The 19,037-nt window shown below is 41.4% G+C and overlaps 1 protein-coding gene across 6 annotated transcripts in view; it reads left to right on the top strand.

The window, feature by feature from the left end:
* The window catches only part of LOC146008979 (WASH complex subunit 2C-like), a 39,076-nt gene extending 28,660 nt beyond the window's left edge, over positions 1 to 10,416 (top strand). For 3 of the 6 annotated variants that reach the window (XM_083148864.1, XM_083148862.1, XM_083148867.1), the window contains 9 exons: positions 209 to 373; positions 2,537 to 2,668; positions 3,454 to 3,555; positions 4,083 to 4,166; positions 5,335 to 5,397; positions 5,698 to 5,901; positions 6,186 to 6,785; positions 8,846 to 9,023; positions 9,344 to 10,416. In XM_083148864.1, the coding sequence (XP_083004990.1) occupies positions 209 to 373; positions 2,537 to 2,668; positions 3,454 to 3,555; positions 4,083 to 4,166; positions 5,335 to 5,397; positions 5,698 to 5,901; positions 6,186 to 6,785; positions 8,846 to 9,023; positions 9,344 to 9,483 (1,668 nt within the window). In that variant the 3' untranslated portion in view covers positions 9,484 to 10,416. The remainder of the gene's footprint in view (positions 1 to 208; positions 374 to 2,536; positions 2,669 to 3,453; positions 3,556 to 4,082; positions 4,167 to 5,334; positions 5,398 to 5,697; positions 5,902 to 6,185; positions 6,786 to 8,845; positions 9,024 to 9,343) is intronic. The other 3 variants (XM_083148863.1, XM_083148866.1, XM_083148865.1) reach the window with 3 other exon arrangements.
* Positions 10,417 to 19,037: the final 8,621 nt, after the last annotated feature.

Genomic DNA, 19,037 nt, shown 5'->3' on the forward strand with positions numbered 1-19,037 from the left:
TGAATGGCCAATATATTGGCCAATGTGTACCCAGCCTTAGTCTGATGCCTTACTATAAGGATGGTGCAGTCCTTGGCCATTTCTTGTACAATTTTCACATTCTGACAATATGTACCACAAAAAATTGGGATGCAAGAAGTCATTGAGCACTTTGATGTATTTCAAATTTTCTAATATTTTTTTTGTTTTTCGTCCTTTCACTAACTAGGTAAAAGCAGCTTCTCGGCCAGAACCAGTTGATGACCTTTTTTCAGCCTCTCCGCTAACCTCTAAGCACACAAAGAGTAAAAATGTTCTGAGTCTCTTTGGGGATGAAGAAAACAATCTGGAAGATCAGTTTCCAACTAAAGTGACACCGCAGGATTCTGGAGAGGTAAGTGCCTGATGGCACTAGATGTTGGCCCGTGTGAGAGGGGACAGAAGGATACAAAAGGAAAAGCTTTGTGTATCAGCTAGGTTTTGGAGTTTTTTTAAGTGTCCGTTTGTTTAATTGGATCAAATATATAAATTATATTTTTTAAATATGTTTCTGCGGATTAATGTTACTGTTTGTATTTTTAAACATTCTAATGGGTTACTGTGAGTGACCCAACCCCTCTCACACACACACACACCTCCACTTTTGCTGCAGGTAAGGCTTTATTTACAATGACTTACTGTACTGTATCGGTTTAGTAAATGTTTGTTTTAGTATAGAGAAATTATTTGCAGCATCAAAAAACAGAAATTAGTTTGCGAGAGTGTTATGTGGTAGAATCCATTGTAGTTATGCAGAGGATTCCTCTGTTCTTAGTGGCCCAGTGGAGTGGCTCCTTGTAGCTGCTCGTGGGGGGGGGAAAGCTGAGACTTGCCACTTTGGCTCCACTTGGGGGTTAATGAGCTGTGACAAAGTTGAGGCTTAGAAATATCTTTTGGGTTATATTTAACAAAGAAGAATTACTGCTTCTTGGAAATCACTGGAGGAAAATCGTTACGCTTAAGGTTTAAGGCCAGCAACAAATAAGAGTCCTGGAAGTAATTACAGATATTTATTGTCTTCTAAGCCAGGCTTCTCTATGCCAGGGCCACAGGGTGATGAGCTAATGATTAAAGTAACAAAATAGCCTATACGGAGATCTAAATGGTCTAGCTAAAGGTGTAAGCCACTGAGTGCTTACATGGCATTCATCTTGCAAAGTACTCCGCACAAGCCGTGGGTTGAGATGGGGCATGCAATCTCCCTCCCTGGTGCACTCTCCTGTAGAGCAGATCTCCACCCCCTGCCCTACGTGCCAGACTGGGACCTGCAATAACTGCTTAGGTCACCATTGTTTTTTTTTTTTTTAACCAGACTTGTTCTACTTTTAAGCCTTTAGTCACTGTGGGGTAGATGGATGAGAAGTGATAAAGTGCCTGCTACCTTATCACAAGCCAATCAGCTCCTGACTGTTTAGTTACAGGCTGTGTTTAAAAAGGGACAGTGAGGAGCTGATTGGCCAGTGATAAAGTACCAGACACTTTATCACTTCTCCTCCCATATTACTGCTTCATACATCTACCCCTGAGTCGTAGATGTATGAAGCCATGATAAGGGAGAAATGAGCCAGAGGATGTGGCCCATGGCAACCTGGCAACCAATCACCACTGAAATAACATCTATAATTTGCATAATATAAAATTATACAGAGCAGCTGATTGGTTGCTACTTCTCCTGGCTCACTTATCCTCCCTTATCACTGCTTCATACATCTACCCCTGAGTCACTTAGTTTTCACTCCCAGCTCTCTTATCCTGGCCTTTGTGCCGGGTCTGGTTTGGTCGTGGTGATTTATGTGCTAGTTCTCTGCTCTTAGTTTCCTGCTGTTGAGCAAATTCTTTTATTTTGGATCTGCGGGGCTTACTTTCTTGCTCTTTACACACTACGGTTTAGTAGTGTCCCCTAGAAAGGGGATATAATGGTTTAGTGCCACATATTTATTATTCATTTATTTTTTAGTAATACAGTAACTGAGAGCTACTAGTATATATGTTGTTGCTAAACCTTCAGCTTCCCTATTGTCTGTAATAGTCAGTGATGGTGCCTGTACTCCTGATTATACTGTAATGAGCACTTATATAAGTATGTGAACTTACCATTGCATAAATGGAAAGTTCACAAAGGGCCGTTGATAGCACTACTGCTTATTTAAAGCGGGCTCATGGGTACCATCGTTTAAAGAGATTTTTCCATTTGTGCTGAATACACTGGTCCCCGTTCCCTTTTCCTCCAGACTTATGGAGGATGTTTGTAAGGTGCAGAAGTTCTCCCAACTAATTTTACTTTGACCAACTGCAGGAGCCAATATGAAACGCTATAGACCTTGAGAGATGTCAGCATAGTTACTACTTGCTTCTAGCTCCTGCTTAGCAAGTCTAGCCAATACTATTTTATCCAACAATGACATATTGCAATGACATGGCTGCAGAGTTTTTAAGTGAAAACCAGTAGGCACCCTCACCAATGAAGGCGGTTTAAGATCTTCATTCTTAAGCGGACCTTCCTTCTTTCTCTTGCTAGGACTCCTTGGAGAAGGCCCCACAGGGGAAGAGCACTGGTGTGTTCCAGGATGAGGAACTTCTCTTCAGTCAGGAATTACAGCAGGATAATGATCCAGATGTAGATCTTTTTGCCAGCACTAGTAAAAAATCAGTAAGTTCTTTAATTATAATTGTTTTTCGACTACTTAACATGAATTAACAAAAAGAGATTGAGATAAATACTGCCGATTTATTTTTTTTTTTTTATACGATGTTTATACAAATGTTTCAGTTTCCGGTCTCCTCCCTTTTTATGTAATAGGGTGCACACACGGTTTGATGTAGTCTATTTTTCTATTTGATTTTGCTTATATAAGCAAAACTGAATGGAACTCTAACTCATTTGATAAATAGACTGTGCAGGCAAGGCTATATAGTACAGATCTCTGCTATACTATATAGTCTAAATCGTAATCACACTGTGTGTACACTACTACTTCAGTTGTAAATGTGCTTATCTGGTTATTACTAGTTTTGTGGCTGCTTATACTGTAAGTCACATGGGTCTGTATTGATGAGCCAACAACAAGTGTTTGTTGCTTACCTTAGGTTGTACACCAATGTGCATGTGAATATTCTAATTCTGGTCATTGTACTGATTTTTCCATGATGAATGTTAAACATCCTGTTACAAGACCAAACCCATGGGCCTGATTCAGAGATGATGTTTCTGATGCGCATACACAAAGCACATGTGCCAAAATGGTCATGTAATGGCGGTTGTAGCGGGGATTAGGACACAGTGATTGACTGACAGTAATAATTTGATTTGAGGAAGGCAAGGGGGAGGCGGCTTCAAATATGCAGGCATATTGCGACCATTTTATGAGAATTTGTCAGTGTTCATGTAGTCTCTCTGCTGTGCTCCCAGGCTAATAGTTACTGTCTGTTCTTTAGTCTGAGAAGCCCAGCAATACCAAACCGTCATCTGGAGTAGGATTGTTTGGGGATGATACAGAAGATGATCTCTTTAGTACGGCTAAACCTAAAAAGCCTCCGGTATGTATATATGATGTGAAAAGTCTGCTCTGATTCTGTAAAACCCACAATGAAACCATACATGAAATACAGAATTTTAAACCTATGCTAGAATGTTGAACACTGGGTGCACTGAATATTTTGAATGTGGATTTATGGATGTTGTGATTTTTTTTTTATTTTTTTGTTTGCTTATTTGGTAGAATTCTTTAAGTTATTATTTTTATGATCCGCTTAGTTGATGAACTAATTGATGATCTTTTGGACAGCTGGTGCAAATAAAAAAGGTAGTTGCCCAAAGATACACATCAGATGATAAATTTTAGAAACGGTACTAAAAAAAAAGAATACTACACACTGCAGATTACAGATTAGGTAAAAAAACATTTGTGCCTGTGCTGCAGTTTTTATTTTAGAAATGTCTGCCGTTTATTTAAAAAAATATTTCATACTCATAATCAACATTACGTGTGCAAGATAAGGTTGTTGCTCCACAGGGCTTGCAATCTACATAGAAGGTGTAATTCTATTGATGACTATTTCTTTAGAAGGTGCAAGAAAAGAAAACGGTTATCAAAAAAGAGAGTTTGGAAACATCTAATGACGCTGACAGATTGCCTGGAACACACGAGGTAAATATTCTAAAGACATTAGAGGGAGATTACTTCTACACAACATATAAAAAAAAAAAGGCCTTGTTAAATGTATTAATGTACATCCTCTGTCTAAAGTGTTGGTTCTGTTTAAAACCCTAATAAGCTACATGAAGTGGTCAGGTCACCTACAGCAGAGGCATCTGTGTTGTGGATGGACAGAATGAATGACCATGCACCTATATATATTAATCATGGCAGTGCATCAGTGATGTCTCAGGTTTCTAGTGAATTGATTGGCCACAGAAGGGACAGCAGCAATGCGTATTGGCAACAAATACACTTTAGGGCCGGCTACACATCAGAACGATGTGTAGCCGGCCAATCGGATGGTCGTCAGTACCCTGCATTGGCAACTGCACACATTTGCTGACAGAGAAACATTTGCTGACAGAGAAACTATTCAGCATCATGAGCAATATCTTCTGGTTGACCCTGCAGCAGGGTGATCAGAAGACATCACTAACTGTCACTGAGATTGCTGTCATGCAGTGGTTCCCAAACTGTGCACCATAGCACCATGGGAGCCTTGGCACACCTGCAGGGGTGATTTGGAGGTGCAAAAGCAAATTCTGATACTCCAGGATGCCGTGATTTTGGGAACCACTGTACTAGTGTGTACCCAGTGTAAAGGCCCATCGGTCGATGGGTATGGTCATTTCTCTGACATCGGAATCCTGACTGTCAGGAGCCCGATGGGGGCTAGCACATTCCAGCCCGATGTCAGAGAGACAACTGTGGGAATCCAGTCACCCGTGGGATGTGTATACAGGAGATTCACATTGTTTGTTGTATTTTAAAGATTTTACTGGAGTTGTGACAGTGCATTGTAATTTCACTTATGCATTTTTGTATGTTGAAGTAACAATAAACAATTTGAATTAAATCGATGTGCTGCCGTCACATGATGCTATTCATATCAGCAAGGGTGAGAGAGGTTTACACGACCTTGAATTCATGCCACAAAACGTACAGGCTGTTCTGGGGGAAATGGGTGATGTGTTACGTAGTTCTAGAATGGTGTACACAATAAAGTGCCATCTTATGAAGAACATGCACACTCCTGGTATTGTTTGCCATTATAAACAGGTCAGAAAAATATGCTACTACAGATGCTGCTGTTTTAATCCACTTTCATTTTGTTCAGAAACCCACAGATCCGACACCAGTTAAAACAAAAAATCCTTCCTCTCGGATTGGAAAACTACAAGTAACTATAGAACCCTATATTAGATTATTATACTCTCCTTTTATTCTTCTGCTTTTGCTCCGAGAGTTGTCCTCTGCATCACTGGGAACTAAAATGTTTGCAGTTTCCTTCCTCTCGCTAGTGAATCCTTGGCATTGGGCTGGACTGACCTTGGCAGTGCATGTGGCTTATTCTCTTCCCAATACAACATTCCCTAAAATATACTTCTACTGTTCCTTCTACTACAAAAGCTAAAAGCATACATTCTATGTGCAGCAAAGGTAAACACAAAAACCTAATGCAGATGCTTTTTTATTGCAGGCAAATTTGCTCATTAACCCAGCAGCGCTATTACCAGGTGCAATTCCCAAGCTGTCAGGTGCAAGGTCTGTTGCTCCAGAGATAGACACTGCAGCAACATCAGTCGCTGGATCCACACGAAGCACAGACATGGTCCGCAAAAGCGCAGAAGCTGCGAGCTTTGACACAACAGCTCAAGTTGATACACTTTTCAGCGCCAATAAGGTATTATTATTATTATTATTATTTTTGTATATTTATATGGTGCCACAAGGTTTCCGCAGCACCTGACAATACATAGATGAGCGAAAAACAAGAAAATTACAAATTGCGGTTCAATTTAGACAGTTGCATCAGGGGACAGGATCATCTATACTGAATTAGGGACAGTATTCCAAATAAACTGAATTATACAGCTGCCTTATTGGTCCCCTTTTTTCACTATGTACTTTTGCTGTTGTCCACATTATTCTGAGTATTTTGTACATCTGTTTTTTTTTTATCATCAGTCTCGTGTCAAAGTTGGTGGCAAAAGAAGACTTCCTACACGATTGGGCAGAAAACTCTCCTCTCAAGACTCTGGGGAGACTGGAGGGCTTGACGAGTCATCACCAGTATCAACCACATCAGATACAAACTCTGAAGCTGGATTTGGTGAATCAAGGCGGCAGTTGGATAGAAATCAGAAAACCTCTACGATGAAGCTGTCTCTTTCAGAGAACGATGTACAGTCCAGAGCAAATACCAAAGTTGCTGTAAATCCTCTGACACCTGATATAAATGACTTATTTGGTTCTGATCTTTTTTCAAATACTTCATTGCCTAACCCAGTTGTCTCCAGACAACAGAAAGAAGAGCCCTTTGTGAATGAGTTTACCAAAAAGTCTGTCGTGACTCAGGAAAAGAAGTTTCCAACTGTGGCGATTGATGATGGTAGTGATGATGACCCTTTTAAATCCATCAAAGACCAGAAAGCCCCACAGCCCACCTCTGTAATAGACAAGGATCCGAAGGATGATCTATTTGGGATTCAGAAACCTCAGAGGAGACTAGATAGTGTGCCTGTTCCTTCAAAAGATATTAAGCCTACAACTAGTGATCTATTTGAGGTAAATGTTGTTTTTTGTGTGTGTGTGTATATCAGTGGACTTAACCCTTTGAGTGCCAAGCGAATGTGTCAAAATTGGTGTGAAAATTGCCCAGCAAACCTTTTTATTTATCATAATGCCCTGTAATATTTACCTTCTATAGGAAATATAATCTTTTTTTCCATAACAGTTCTTATTTGAATTCATATAACAAATGTGAGCAACGCTGGCATGTTTAGCTGATATTTTGCGCATCACTCTCAGTGATGTTGGCATTTTTTTGCGGATATTTTTGTGAATCTCTCACAGATATTGGCACTGAAAGGGTTCATCTCCATTTATTGATCCATGGAGCACACAGTGTTCTCTATTTGTTTTAGTTTTTTTGTTAGTTTAAACAGCAAAGAAACAGTCTTCTACCATTAATAAAATGTAGGCTTAAATTTACTAAGATAGGTGTTCTATTGAAGATGGGTGTTGCCCATATCAACCAATCACATTCTATATATTATTTTCTAGAAGGTGCTAAATAAATAACAAGTAGAATCTGGTTGCTATAGGCAACATCCCTCTTAGAACTCCCATCGATGTATATTTCATTTCTTTAAACTAGTTCTGACCATGAAGGCAACAGAGTAACTTTTGTTTACGAAAGGCATCTTTGTTCGGTTCGCTGTCCTAGGCTGCCTTCTAAGGCCCAATGATCTCTGGGGGAAAACCCCATCTTCTATATTGTGGATGTCCTCCCCAGTTTTTCATTGGGTACAGTTGTGCATGAGCCAGTACTATGTTTTGGGAGTAATCTGTAGCCTTGCCATGCCTGCACTTCACAGTGGCATGCCCCTTCAGTGGGACCAGCCACCAATCAGCTGCTTTCTCATCCTTGGCTTTTGTTAGGTATGCAGAGTACTGGATCACTGTGAGATAATGTAAGTTCCCTTTAAAAGAGGACATGAAAGGACTGATGCAAATCCGAATTTCTAACCTGGTTTACACTTTGTATGAAAAGATGCATTTACATACATATCTTAATATATTTTTCACTTTTGTGTTGAAGCCACCTTACCCACTGGAGTTGCAATTACATAAAAAATATATTTGAAAACCTTTCCCATTCATTTAAGTGGCCTGTTATTTTTATTTGGATTTTCAGTTTGAACACCCTGGGTAGATTTATTAACCTTTTGTGTGGTATATCCGGAAATTTTCCAGGCACAGCGGGCTTCCCGCTACTACCAATATGCAGGGGCGCGCCAGTGGTACCTGCAGCTGTTCCTCTCGGGGCAACCCCCCCAGTCGCTCCTCCTGCTGTCGCTGCCCTCTGCTCCGGCGATCGTATGCTGAAGCTCCCCACCTTGCTCGGGATAGTTTGGGCACCGAGTCCCCTTGAGCCGCCCCGAACATCCCCAAGCCTGCTGTGAATGGTGGAGGCAGGGGAACTCCCGCGTACGGCGCCGGAGGGGAGGGGAGGGTGGGCGTGGTCTGCTCCGTCTGTGGTGGGTATTTCTGGGGCAGGAAAAACCCTGCCCTGGTAGGTATGATGTCCTGCCGGAGAAAAACCCACCGCTCAAGGGGTTAAAGCTTCTAAAACAGACCATTGAACCAGGCTATCATTTTCTAGGCTATAATAGAGTAATGGAAGCCCAGATCTGCTTGGTTGTTACATTATGGGCAACACTTCAACTCCTAATTTTTAGAAGGTTTAGTAAATGTTCCCCTACATGTATAAACTAGTGAAATTAAATAGAAGGCTGCAATGATGGATACAAATTTGTGGGAAGGGGACCGCCAAAACACTAGTGTAACTGCTCTTCCTAACTACTAGTGGGTGTGTACTAAGGTGCAGTGATGGAGCAGTAGCATCCAAAAGTGCACAACACAAGCACTGACAAAGTCAACAATGACTGCCGATGTAGTTACGAGTACACGGAATAGAATGGTTTTTATTTGCACATATGTGGCAAACAGGCACATCATTTCAATAGCGGTGGGCAAGGGTCCTAAGCAGCTTATAGTCTGACGAAGCATAGTTTGGAATAAGTTACTAGTGGTGATGATGATGATATTTTTTGTCTTATAAGGATGACATATTTGCAGCTGAAGCCATCAAACCAGTGAAGAAACCAAAGGAGAAGGCAGCTTCAGAAGCCAATCTCTTTGACGACAATATGGACATTTTTGCTGATCTCACGCACAAACCGAAGGACAAAAAGTCAAAAAAGAAGGTGGAGCCCAAGTCCATATTTGACGATGACATGGGTATGTATTCTGATGTCTAGCTTACATGCTAAAATAAATACCACATATTACAAAAAAGGTGCGATGTAAGAAATGGTTTATGTCCTGCTGAATGAATGAACAGGATTGTCTGCTCTGCAGACGAGCCCTTTCCATAGAGTGCATGTTAGGTAGGCTCTGTCTCCACTCGCTCATTTTATCCTGTGAATACCCAGGTGGTATGACTTTGCTGATTGGAAGGACTGCCAAGCAAACCAAACCCTTAATGTAGTGACTGCTTCCTTTGTGATGGATTTTAGTGCTATATAGTAAATCACTGTTTTTTATTTCCCCCCATGCAGATGATATATTTTCAGCCTCAACTTCCAATGTAAAGAAGACAAAACCAAAAACAAAGTCAAATCAGCCAGCATCTGAAACGCAACCGGATGCCAAGGTTTCCACTGCATTCGATGATCCCTTAAATGTCTTTGGTAAATGAAAGCAACGGTCTTTAGAGTGGGAGAGTATCTGCACAAAGTCACGTTACTGCTTCACGTAAAAAGCATTTTACTAGTAGTCAACATTTTATTTAGGAGGAGGACGAGTTAAATGTTTTTGTTTTTTATAAAGCACTTATATGTCTGTGCCAAACTTTCATACTTGGTAATCTCAAATCTTTAGGACAAGGGCTGTTATAGGGTAACCCCAATACTAGCCAATACAGATTCATCTCTTCTCGGAGACATTCCTGTGCCCTGTGCACTCTTCTCAGTTTGCTTCAGTTGCACTGCATTGGAGTCAGACGCAACACTGTTATTGTGGTGCTTAGTGAGGCAACTAGATATTACACCATCATTGCAGTTTCCATGTTCAGTATGTGTTCTCACAGCAGACATAGTAATTGCATCCTCTAGGCTACTTTTTATTCTACTTTTTGTAAATTGCTCTGGAAATAAGAAAACAAATATACTGTATATGTATGTATGTATACTTTATGGGTCAAGTTAGAAATAGGAGTGTCAACATTACCAGGATACTAATGGCATTATACCAGCACACATAACTATCAGTACTTAGCATCTTAAATACAAGTTATCATTTTCTGTGGTTCTCTATGGTACGTGGGAGACCATCTGCTTGAACTCTGCTAATAAGGCAGTATGGAGGAGAGGAGGGCTGTAAGGCTGGAATGTGATTAGCAAACACTACCTTTTTTCACGTTCCAACCCTAAAAAACACAGGGTTACCTTTGCAATATCTTTTGAATATGTTCTATAGATCAATATCCAAATGTGCTTGTATAAATTAGGACGGTGTTGACATCTGTGTTTCCAACTTTATACTATAATAAATGTATAGAGCATATATTGTAAATTCTAACCGTACTGTGTGTCTAAAAAAAATTCCATTATAAAACATTGTTCTAAACCAATGCTGTCTATCTTATTTTTGGGGAGAGAAGTATTCTTAGTGGTGAGCCAGATAGACTGTATACTATACTATAAAATATATCCAGAAAACAGAATAGAGGCGCTGATGCACTATATGCTAAGAATTGTCCATACTGTACAGTGACAAATACAGTTACATCTACCTACTATATAAATCAGTAGCATACAGTGCATTTATCCATGCACACTAATAGATGCCAGGCTGTGTACCAGTGATTCTATCCAAGTTCTATGTGGCTCTGTACTGAGCAGATGCCGAACAGTCATAATAACACCAGGTCCAGAATGTGCATGTAGAAGGCGGTATTAAGGGGAAAAATAGACATTCTTAAAACCTGGGGATAACTGGAAATTGGGCTCAACTACGTATTTGCATTGGACCTAAAGTTATTATTTTTTTTTTTTAATAGACTTCAATACATTAATCATTTAGGCCTTATTAAGTGGACAGTGATAAACAACCAGCCAATCAGCTCCTACCTGTTATTTTGCAAACCCAACCTGTAACCTGACAGTAAGGAGCTGATTGGCTGACTGTTTATCACTCTCCTTTGTCTTGCATTTTGAAGCTTGATAAATCTGGCACTAGGTGTCTTAACCTACCGGAACTACTTCACTTGACTAATGGTTAAAGGCATGTCATTGAGTAACCGGTTAGAAGAGAGGATTGTCTAGGTAGAGACTGAGGGGGGTACACTTAAACTACCGTTCCTAGATCTTCTATAATACCATATGTCTAGTGTGGGTCCAATGGTTGGGTTCATAAATTCTTTGACACCAAAGTATTATGTTTGAAAATCATTGGGAGAGTATGGACTTGGCGGGTTGGAGCTTAAATTTAAAGCACCGCTCAGTGTGAAGTCCGGTGTGCTTTGTTAATATAGCCTTTAGTCTCTACCTCTATCCGTTGCCTCCCATGGTCTCCTGAAGCTTAGTATAATACATGCCACCATGTAGTAGCTCTCGTTAGTATTCTCTACTAACACCCTTAGGTTTCTTCCCTGTGTTGCAAAATTTGAACACGGTTTTAAAATTTGGGAGTGCAGCACAGCCTTTTATCATCTACACTAGCAGTACAATAAGGGATGTAGCCAAAAGGTGGACACCTCTGTGTTATGTTGATAGTAGTAAAATGTTGACATGCACTGTTAAAGTTTTTAGAATGTTGACATTGGCAGAATGCTGAATTTATGGATAGGTGACAAATACTCAGTGGAATGCCAAAGGATCACCGCTCTCTCCCGGAAGTGACTCACGTGACCACCAGGACCCAGAAGTTGCGTGTCTATATTTTATCACTGCTTCTTGTTGATATTCATCATGGTAACATCAACATTATGACCATGTTGACATTCTCATGATAACCTAATAAATGTTGACCTTATGACCATCGACCTGTCATATTCAAACTGCATAGTAGATAGTATTCGTGAAAGCACGGGGTGTTGTAAAAGTATTACTGAAGAGCACATTCATTTCCAAGTGATTTATCAATTTTTACCATGCTGCAGTTCAAACTTGGGCCTATCTACTACAATCAACACTAATATAGGTTGAGTATCGCTAACCAAAAATGCTCGGGACCAAAAGCATTTTGGATAATGCATTATTCTGCATTTCGGAATATTTTCATATTTCAAAGATGTGTCTTGCATTTATGTTGTGCACACAACTATATTTTTTGTGCATGAAGCAAGATTTCAAAACCTGAAACAAGGTTTGTGTACTATGTCAAGCACTGAATTTGAATACTAAGCAATAATTTTCTTGCACATATGTTGTGCCAGTTATATATCATGTCCCCTGTAGTGCCAGTTACATATCATCATGTCCCCTGTAGTGCCAGTTTCATATCATGTCCCCTGTAGTGCCAGTTACATATCATCATGTCCCCTGTAGTGCCAGTTAAATATCATCATGTCCCCTGTAGTGCCAGTTACATTTCATCATGTCCCCTGTAGTGCCAGTTACATATCATCATGTCCCCTGTAGTGCCAGTTACATATCATCATGTCCCCTGTAGTGCCAGTTACATATCATCATGTCCCCTGTAGTGCCAGTTACATATCATCATGTCCCCTGTAGTGCCAGTTACATTTCATCATGTCCCCTGTAGTGCCAGTTACATATCATCATGTCCCCTGTAGTGCCAGTTACATATCATCATGTCCCCTGTAGTGCCAGTTACATATCATCATGTCCCCTGTAGTGCCAGTTACATATCATCATGTCCCCTGTAGTGCCAGTTACATATCATCATGTCCCCTGTAGTGCCAGTTACAAATTATGTGCCAGATCCACTAAGCTTCAAAAGTGATAAAATGGAGAGTGATAAACAGTCAGCCAATCGGCTTCTACCTGCCATGTCACAGACTGTGTTTGAAACTGTCAGGTGCTGGCTGGCTGGCTGGCTGTGTGTCACTCTCCATGTTATCACTTTTGAAGCTTTGTGCATCTGGCCCTTACTGTGTTACAGGGGACATGTCCTGCCATTACATATGTGATTGTTTTACTCCTATGTCGGTCACATAGCCAGGTTGTTTCTAACACATCAGAATGAGTGATCTTCCATCTCCGTGCACAGTACTTTCCTTATATAAAGAGGAATATAAGACATGACAGTGGTTTATAACCTTGGCCAGTGTCACGTTACTTCACATATACTGTATTTGATTTATTAGTTAAGGTAAAATGTTTCCCAATATTACATGTCTCAGTACTGTGAAGAAGTAAAGGAAGACCTATCCTTTCCTCAGCATTTAGTACATAAATTACCTTTGTTATACTATTACTTTGAGAGGCATATAATCACCCTGCTTACTGTATACAGTAAGGGGGAGATTTATCAAAGCGTTGAGAGAGATAAACTACCAACTTTATCTCTCTCCAAACCTGGATAAATATCCTCTGTCTCTCAACTGATCACACAGACCAGAAATAAAGGGAAGTACATCAGAGTGTTTTATGTTCAGCCATGTGGGGCGATCTATGGAACAGTAGTGAGTGTACAATATAGTTGTGGTATTTTATGCTTCATATTTCTCAGCATGGTGCTTATTTTCCTACAATAAAGGACACTTGTTATGCCTGTCCAACCTTCTGTGGGTAATCCTGGTTATTCATGAATCTGGTGTTCCAGACTGATAAAGAGGAAATGGAGTAATGCTGCTGGCCTACCTGTACTGTATCATTGCAGACTCATTATTTCCATGTGTTCTATCCAAAGTGCGTTTTCCTGTAACACTGAGGTGCTTACAAAGCTAAACTCATTTCCTTTTAGCTCCGAAGAGGAAAAGGCTTCTCTACAACTTTCTGGCTATTGCCCTAGGGTCACATATACCAAAAATAAGTGTCCTTGGCTTGTCATTCACCTGCTGTGCTGGTCTTTCTCTGACAGGTGCTCAGCAAGCAATCTGCTTTGTCCTGCTTTCTTTACATGCAGTAGGAAGCTGAATTCTGCACCCTGCCAACAGTATTCCTGCTTTCCTGTCCTATATTGTTTGGGTGTACACTAGGCCTCTCCTGGTTATGGTATTATTTTCACTGTATAAATTCTTGTTATACAGGCAGTGAAGGTGAAAAAAAATATACAAAAGCACAGGCATAACATTTTTATTTAACATAGGGAGAAAAATATGATAGATATAGATGTGTCCTATGTCATGCTGGCAGAGGCAATCTCTTTTGCAACCTCTTTTTTGACGATAAGCATTTGATCCAAGGCATCTAAAGATTTCTCCGGTAGCTTCCCGGACACACGATAGATCTTATACATGTAATTTCACATAAGAGCTATCATAAGATCTGCAACTGCCAGCATACTGGTCGTTAGCAGCATATTTAGATTGTACGTGCATTACTTAAGATCTGAGTATCCACCTCACAACCCATAGGTCCGTGCATCCTACCGAAACACCTCACGATGTGCACTCAAAACACACGCAATGCGTCCCATAACCCATCAAAATAGTGCATTTGACCCGGAAATCATTCTGATGTAGGGCCAGCTTACGATGCGCAATTGAGTGAAAAAGGCGCGGAACACAAGTTGTCACCCAGGACCTGGCTCACCAAGAAGGACTGTGACAATAGTGTATTCAAACACATTTGTACACAGCTAGAACATATGAATATATCCAGATAAAACAAGTTCTGCACATGTGCCAATATACCATTCCATGCATTTGTTGGATTTGCTTTATGTCTATTAAAGAGCTAATGTGTTTACTAAAGGTTAGTGTGGGTAAACAAATATATTTTCCTGTCTGGTTTTGCATTTCGTTATTGTACATAGTTGCAGCCATTTAAAACAAGCAATGAAGGTTCAGAATTTCCCACAGCAGGAACCATTGATGGTAAGAATCTATGCAATGACATACCAGCAATTGTTCCTGCCATCTGTGCAGATGTCCTAAACAAACCATGGGTGGATTCCATGGGTGGATTCCATGGGTGACATTTATTTAATAGAATGCAATTTTTTCGCACTTTCAAAATCACCCATTATCGCACGTTTTTAAAATCAAAATTTTGCCTTGAATTTGCATATTTAATGAGGTGCGTATTCCAGAAAGAAAAGTGCGATAATGAGGAAATGTGCGATTTTGTGTTTATAAAAATGTTTTTTAAAAAACGGCGTGAGGTCCCCCTCCTGAGCATAACCAGCCCCAGGCTCATTGAGCCGGACCTGGTTCCAAAAATACGGGGGACAAAAAGCATAGGGGTCCCCCGTATTTCTGAAACCAGCCCCGGACTCTTGGACAGGTCCTGGTTCCAAAAATACGGGGGACCAAAAATCTGGGGGTCCCCCGTATTTTAAAACCTGCACCAGGCTTCAACAGCCCACGGTGTCATGCCACAGCCGGGGGACACTTTTTATATAAGGTCCCCCGGCCGAAACATAAGCACTGTGGCTGGTTAGCCTTGGACAGGGTGCCTGGGGACCCCCCCAATAAAGGCCCCCCCCCCCCCAGGCTTCAACCGTCCAGGGCTGGAGCCCGGGGCTGTCACCGGCGTCCATGGCCAGTGGACGCTGGCCCAATAGTGTTAAATCTAACATACGTTACATTGCTTTATGCAGGAGAACAACAAGTGCCAGCAGACATCCCCCACATGCTGGGACTTGGAGAGCCACAAGTCACAGCATGCGGGGCATTAATGGGCCCGCTGGCACTAGTCCACCTGTAAAAAGAATGTTAAAAGAAAAGACACACACACACAGAAGTATAATTTTATTTTACACACATACACACACCTCACGTTTACACCAATATCCTTACCAATCCAGGATCCAGCCCTGGCTCCCTGCTCCACAGCTGGCTCACCCCGCAGGGACAGCGGGATGAACCAGCTTTCTCTGGCGCAGCTAACGGCCTCTGTTTTCGGCTGAAAATATTGCAAAAGTCACATTTTCGCATCTCATTAAATGTCACCCCATGTGTCTGGACTGCTTAGTTTAGCCAGTGCCAAGACAGCGAGGTGGGCTAGCACCAGCGCATCCTGGGACATGTCACACACACTGACTGTGTTGGTGTGTGTGCTGCTGCCATGTAAGCTGCTGCCCTTGAAGCCATGGCACTGCCACAGTACAGGGCTACTGGCTGATAGCCTAGTAGCTCTGCACTACTCTGCAAGCATGAAATACGTAAACATTGGGTCCATGGCTACCATGAATGGTGGTAAACCATTAACATTAATGGGTGACCGTTCATATTTTCTAACAGTTAATGGTCAATGGCTGTTCCTAAATCAGTGTGCAATCCAACATATAGGGCTTGTAGGGGAGGATATACTGAGCTCAATGAAAAACACAAAATCAGGCATCATAGTCCATATTCAGTTGATTTATTGTGCCTGATGATTGATCTCCCATCTAAAGCAACCTGTGATTGCAAGGTGATTATCCAATTGAATTTTTTTTTTCCTGTGCTGTTCAAGCTCATTAAGATTGGTTTTTATTGTGCGCTAAACCTGACCAACTAATGGGCGTGCAACAAAAAGTCCTGTTTGAGTAAATGCGACTTTTGTATCACAGGGTATCTCTTTTGCATCTTTTTCAATTAAATAGTGTCTTATCCAAAATGGAGCACATTAGACGCACAAGCAGCTTCTGCTGATTAAAATGATGTGCAGCATGTACCTATTCAGTGTGTGACTGTGGGGTCATTCTAGTTGGCTAGTTAAGCAACGGTAATGTTGCTGCTTAGCGAGCCTAATGCCGCTGGGGTGTCCTCGCCGCCCAGTGAATATTCCCTAAGCTTTGCGAATGGATGTTTTGCATAAACATCCATTTTCAGGGTAACGTTCAATTAATCGCGACCATCGACTGATATCTACCCTGCTTGCAAATCTATGTCAGTCTGGGCTGACTCAGACTTGTGGGGTCCGAGTCCATCGCAGGCGGCTGATTTATTACTATTATTATTAACAGTTTCTTACATGGCGCACACATATTCCGCAGCACTTTACAGAGAGAATTTTTAAACATTCACATCAGTCCCTGTCCCAGTGGAGCTTGCACTCTATATTCCCTATCACATGTACACGCATTCTAGGGTAATTTGTTAGGAGCTAATTAGCCTACCAGTATATTTTTGGATTGTGGTAGGAAACTGGAGTACCTGGAGGAAACCCACGCAAGTACGGGGAGAATATACAAACTCCACACAGTTAGGGCCATGGTGGGAATTGAACCCATGACCTCAGTGCTGTGAGGCAGTAATGCTAACCATTACACTATCCGCACATTTGTTATGTCCTGTGACGTCAGCTGCCTGCCCCCCTGAGATCACATGGGAAATGCAGGGTACCGATTCAACTAGAAAGGGCCTGTGTCTGCATAAGAAATGGAATGTTAGTTTTTTTTTTTTTTCCTGGAAAACTGTGTAATGTAGCATGTCATATGAAGATACGTCTGCAGCCATGGCATGACTCGACCATAAAGGCTGTTTAGTGTGAAAGGAAGTGGCATTTCAGGACTTTGCATAAAGTGAAACACCACAATTTCAGGACACACAAATCCAAACAGACCTGTGCAAAATGTATACTTACATAATCAAAACTCTCCCACTTCCGACATCTAATTACGGTCACAAGCACAACGTGGCGCCACATGAGACAAATAACAGCCCACATCAAACATATATGCTCCATGTACATTGCAAAAATGTCTAGAATGAATCAATACTACTTTTTTCATATATCACCTACACAGATTATAATTGTGCTACAAATAAGGAACAGCAATTACCGTCAAGAGAAGCAGATACCACGGCCGGATACAAATCCCAGATCCCTGGGTATGTGTTCTGGATAGATTACATAATAATGCCCTTGGATCCCACGCTTGGGCCTTTTAAAGCAAAGGGGTCAGGTTGAATGATCATTGGGTACAAGAAAGGGGCCTGGGCAACTCTTCATTGGCTCTCAGCTTCACGGGGACGTCTTCCTGTAAATGGGAATCTCGTCAGAGCATGCTGGATTCTTTGTCTTTGTTCTTGGGGTGAGGTGGAACAGGGAACTGGTATGAGCTGGAATTGTAGCCATTGTTTCTCAAGCACACTGATTCAACATACAACATAAACTAGGTATCAGTAAGGTCATATATAGTGATCGTTTCACTATACTGCATTTGGAGTTTATTCAGGGAGTATCACGCAAACAGAAAGAGAGAAAAGGAAACCTATCTTTAAGAATTTAAACATTAATGTTTCACCTCCGGCCCTGGTAGGTACGTTTAAGCTAATAAGATGCAAGTGGCCCCAGGGAATTGCGCAGTGGGCAGTTGTAATACGTTAATGGCGTAGAGCTGCAATTTCGACTTCCACAACCTAGACTCCCAATTAGTGTAAAAGGTACCCTTGCTTCGCTTGCCATGCGTTTTGCATGGTGTCTTGCAATGCCTTCCTTATTGCTGACACGGATGGTAAGTAAGAACAAGCCGGTTTAAAAAAAAAAATCATGAAAAACTCATGTCGACTTTTTCATGTGTCAACCGTTTGACCCTGTTGACCTATTGCATGTCGACATTTTGGGGTAGACCTATTGACTGTCTTTCTAGACACTGTAGATCTATTAACCCCAAATCACCTCCCCCACAGCATCCATCACCAGCCATATCCCCTAAGTCAGCCACAGCTCCATCACCATCCTCAGCCACTAGCCCCTCATCTTCCTCAGCTTAATCACTGTCCTCTGTACTTCACCTAGAGCTCTCTCAGCCAATCAGCGGCTTTCCTATTCAATTGAAGTCTCCTGCCCGCAGCTGACTCTCAGTGTCTACAGATAAACAAAGGGTCACAGTGTTAATTAAGAGGAGGAATATATTCCATGGGATATATAAAGCAGTCAAATATAACACCTCAGTAACATAATAACTGTGATTGAAAATATATATAGCTGAAAAGCTAGAAAGGGCTCTCAGCATAATTAGTGAACATGCAAGGAAAAGGGTGAAATAGTGGGCACAGTCTTGAGTCCAGTAATAACATGCTAGTGGTATAGGGTTAGAACATACATCAAAACACAGTTCACCTCGACTATGGGGGGGGGGGGTGCTGTTACGGGGCCGAGAAGTTCCCAGCAGATGGAGGACTGGCCTCTT

The sequence above is a fragment of the Crinia signifera genome, chromosome 6, assembly GCF_055691185.1.
Source record: "Crinia signifera chromosome 6, ASM5569118v1, whole genome shotgun sequence".
Taxonomy (NCBI): Eukaryota; Metazoa; Chordata; class Amphibia; order Anura; family Myobatrachidae; genus Crinia; species Crinia signifera.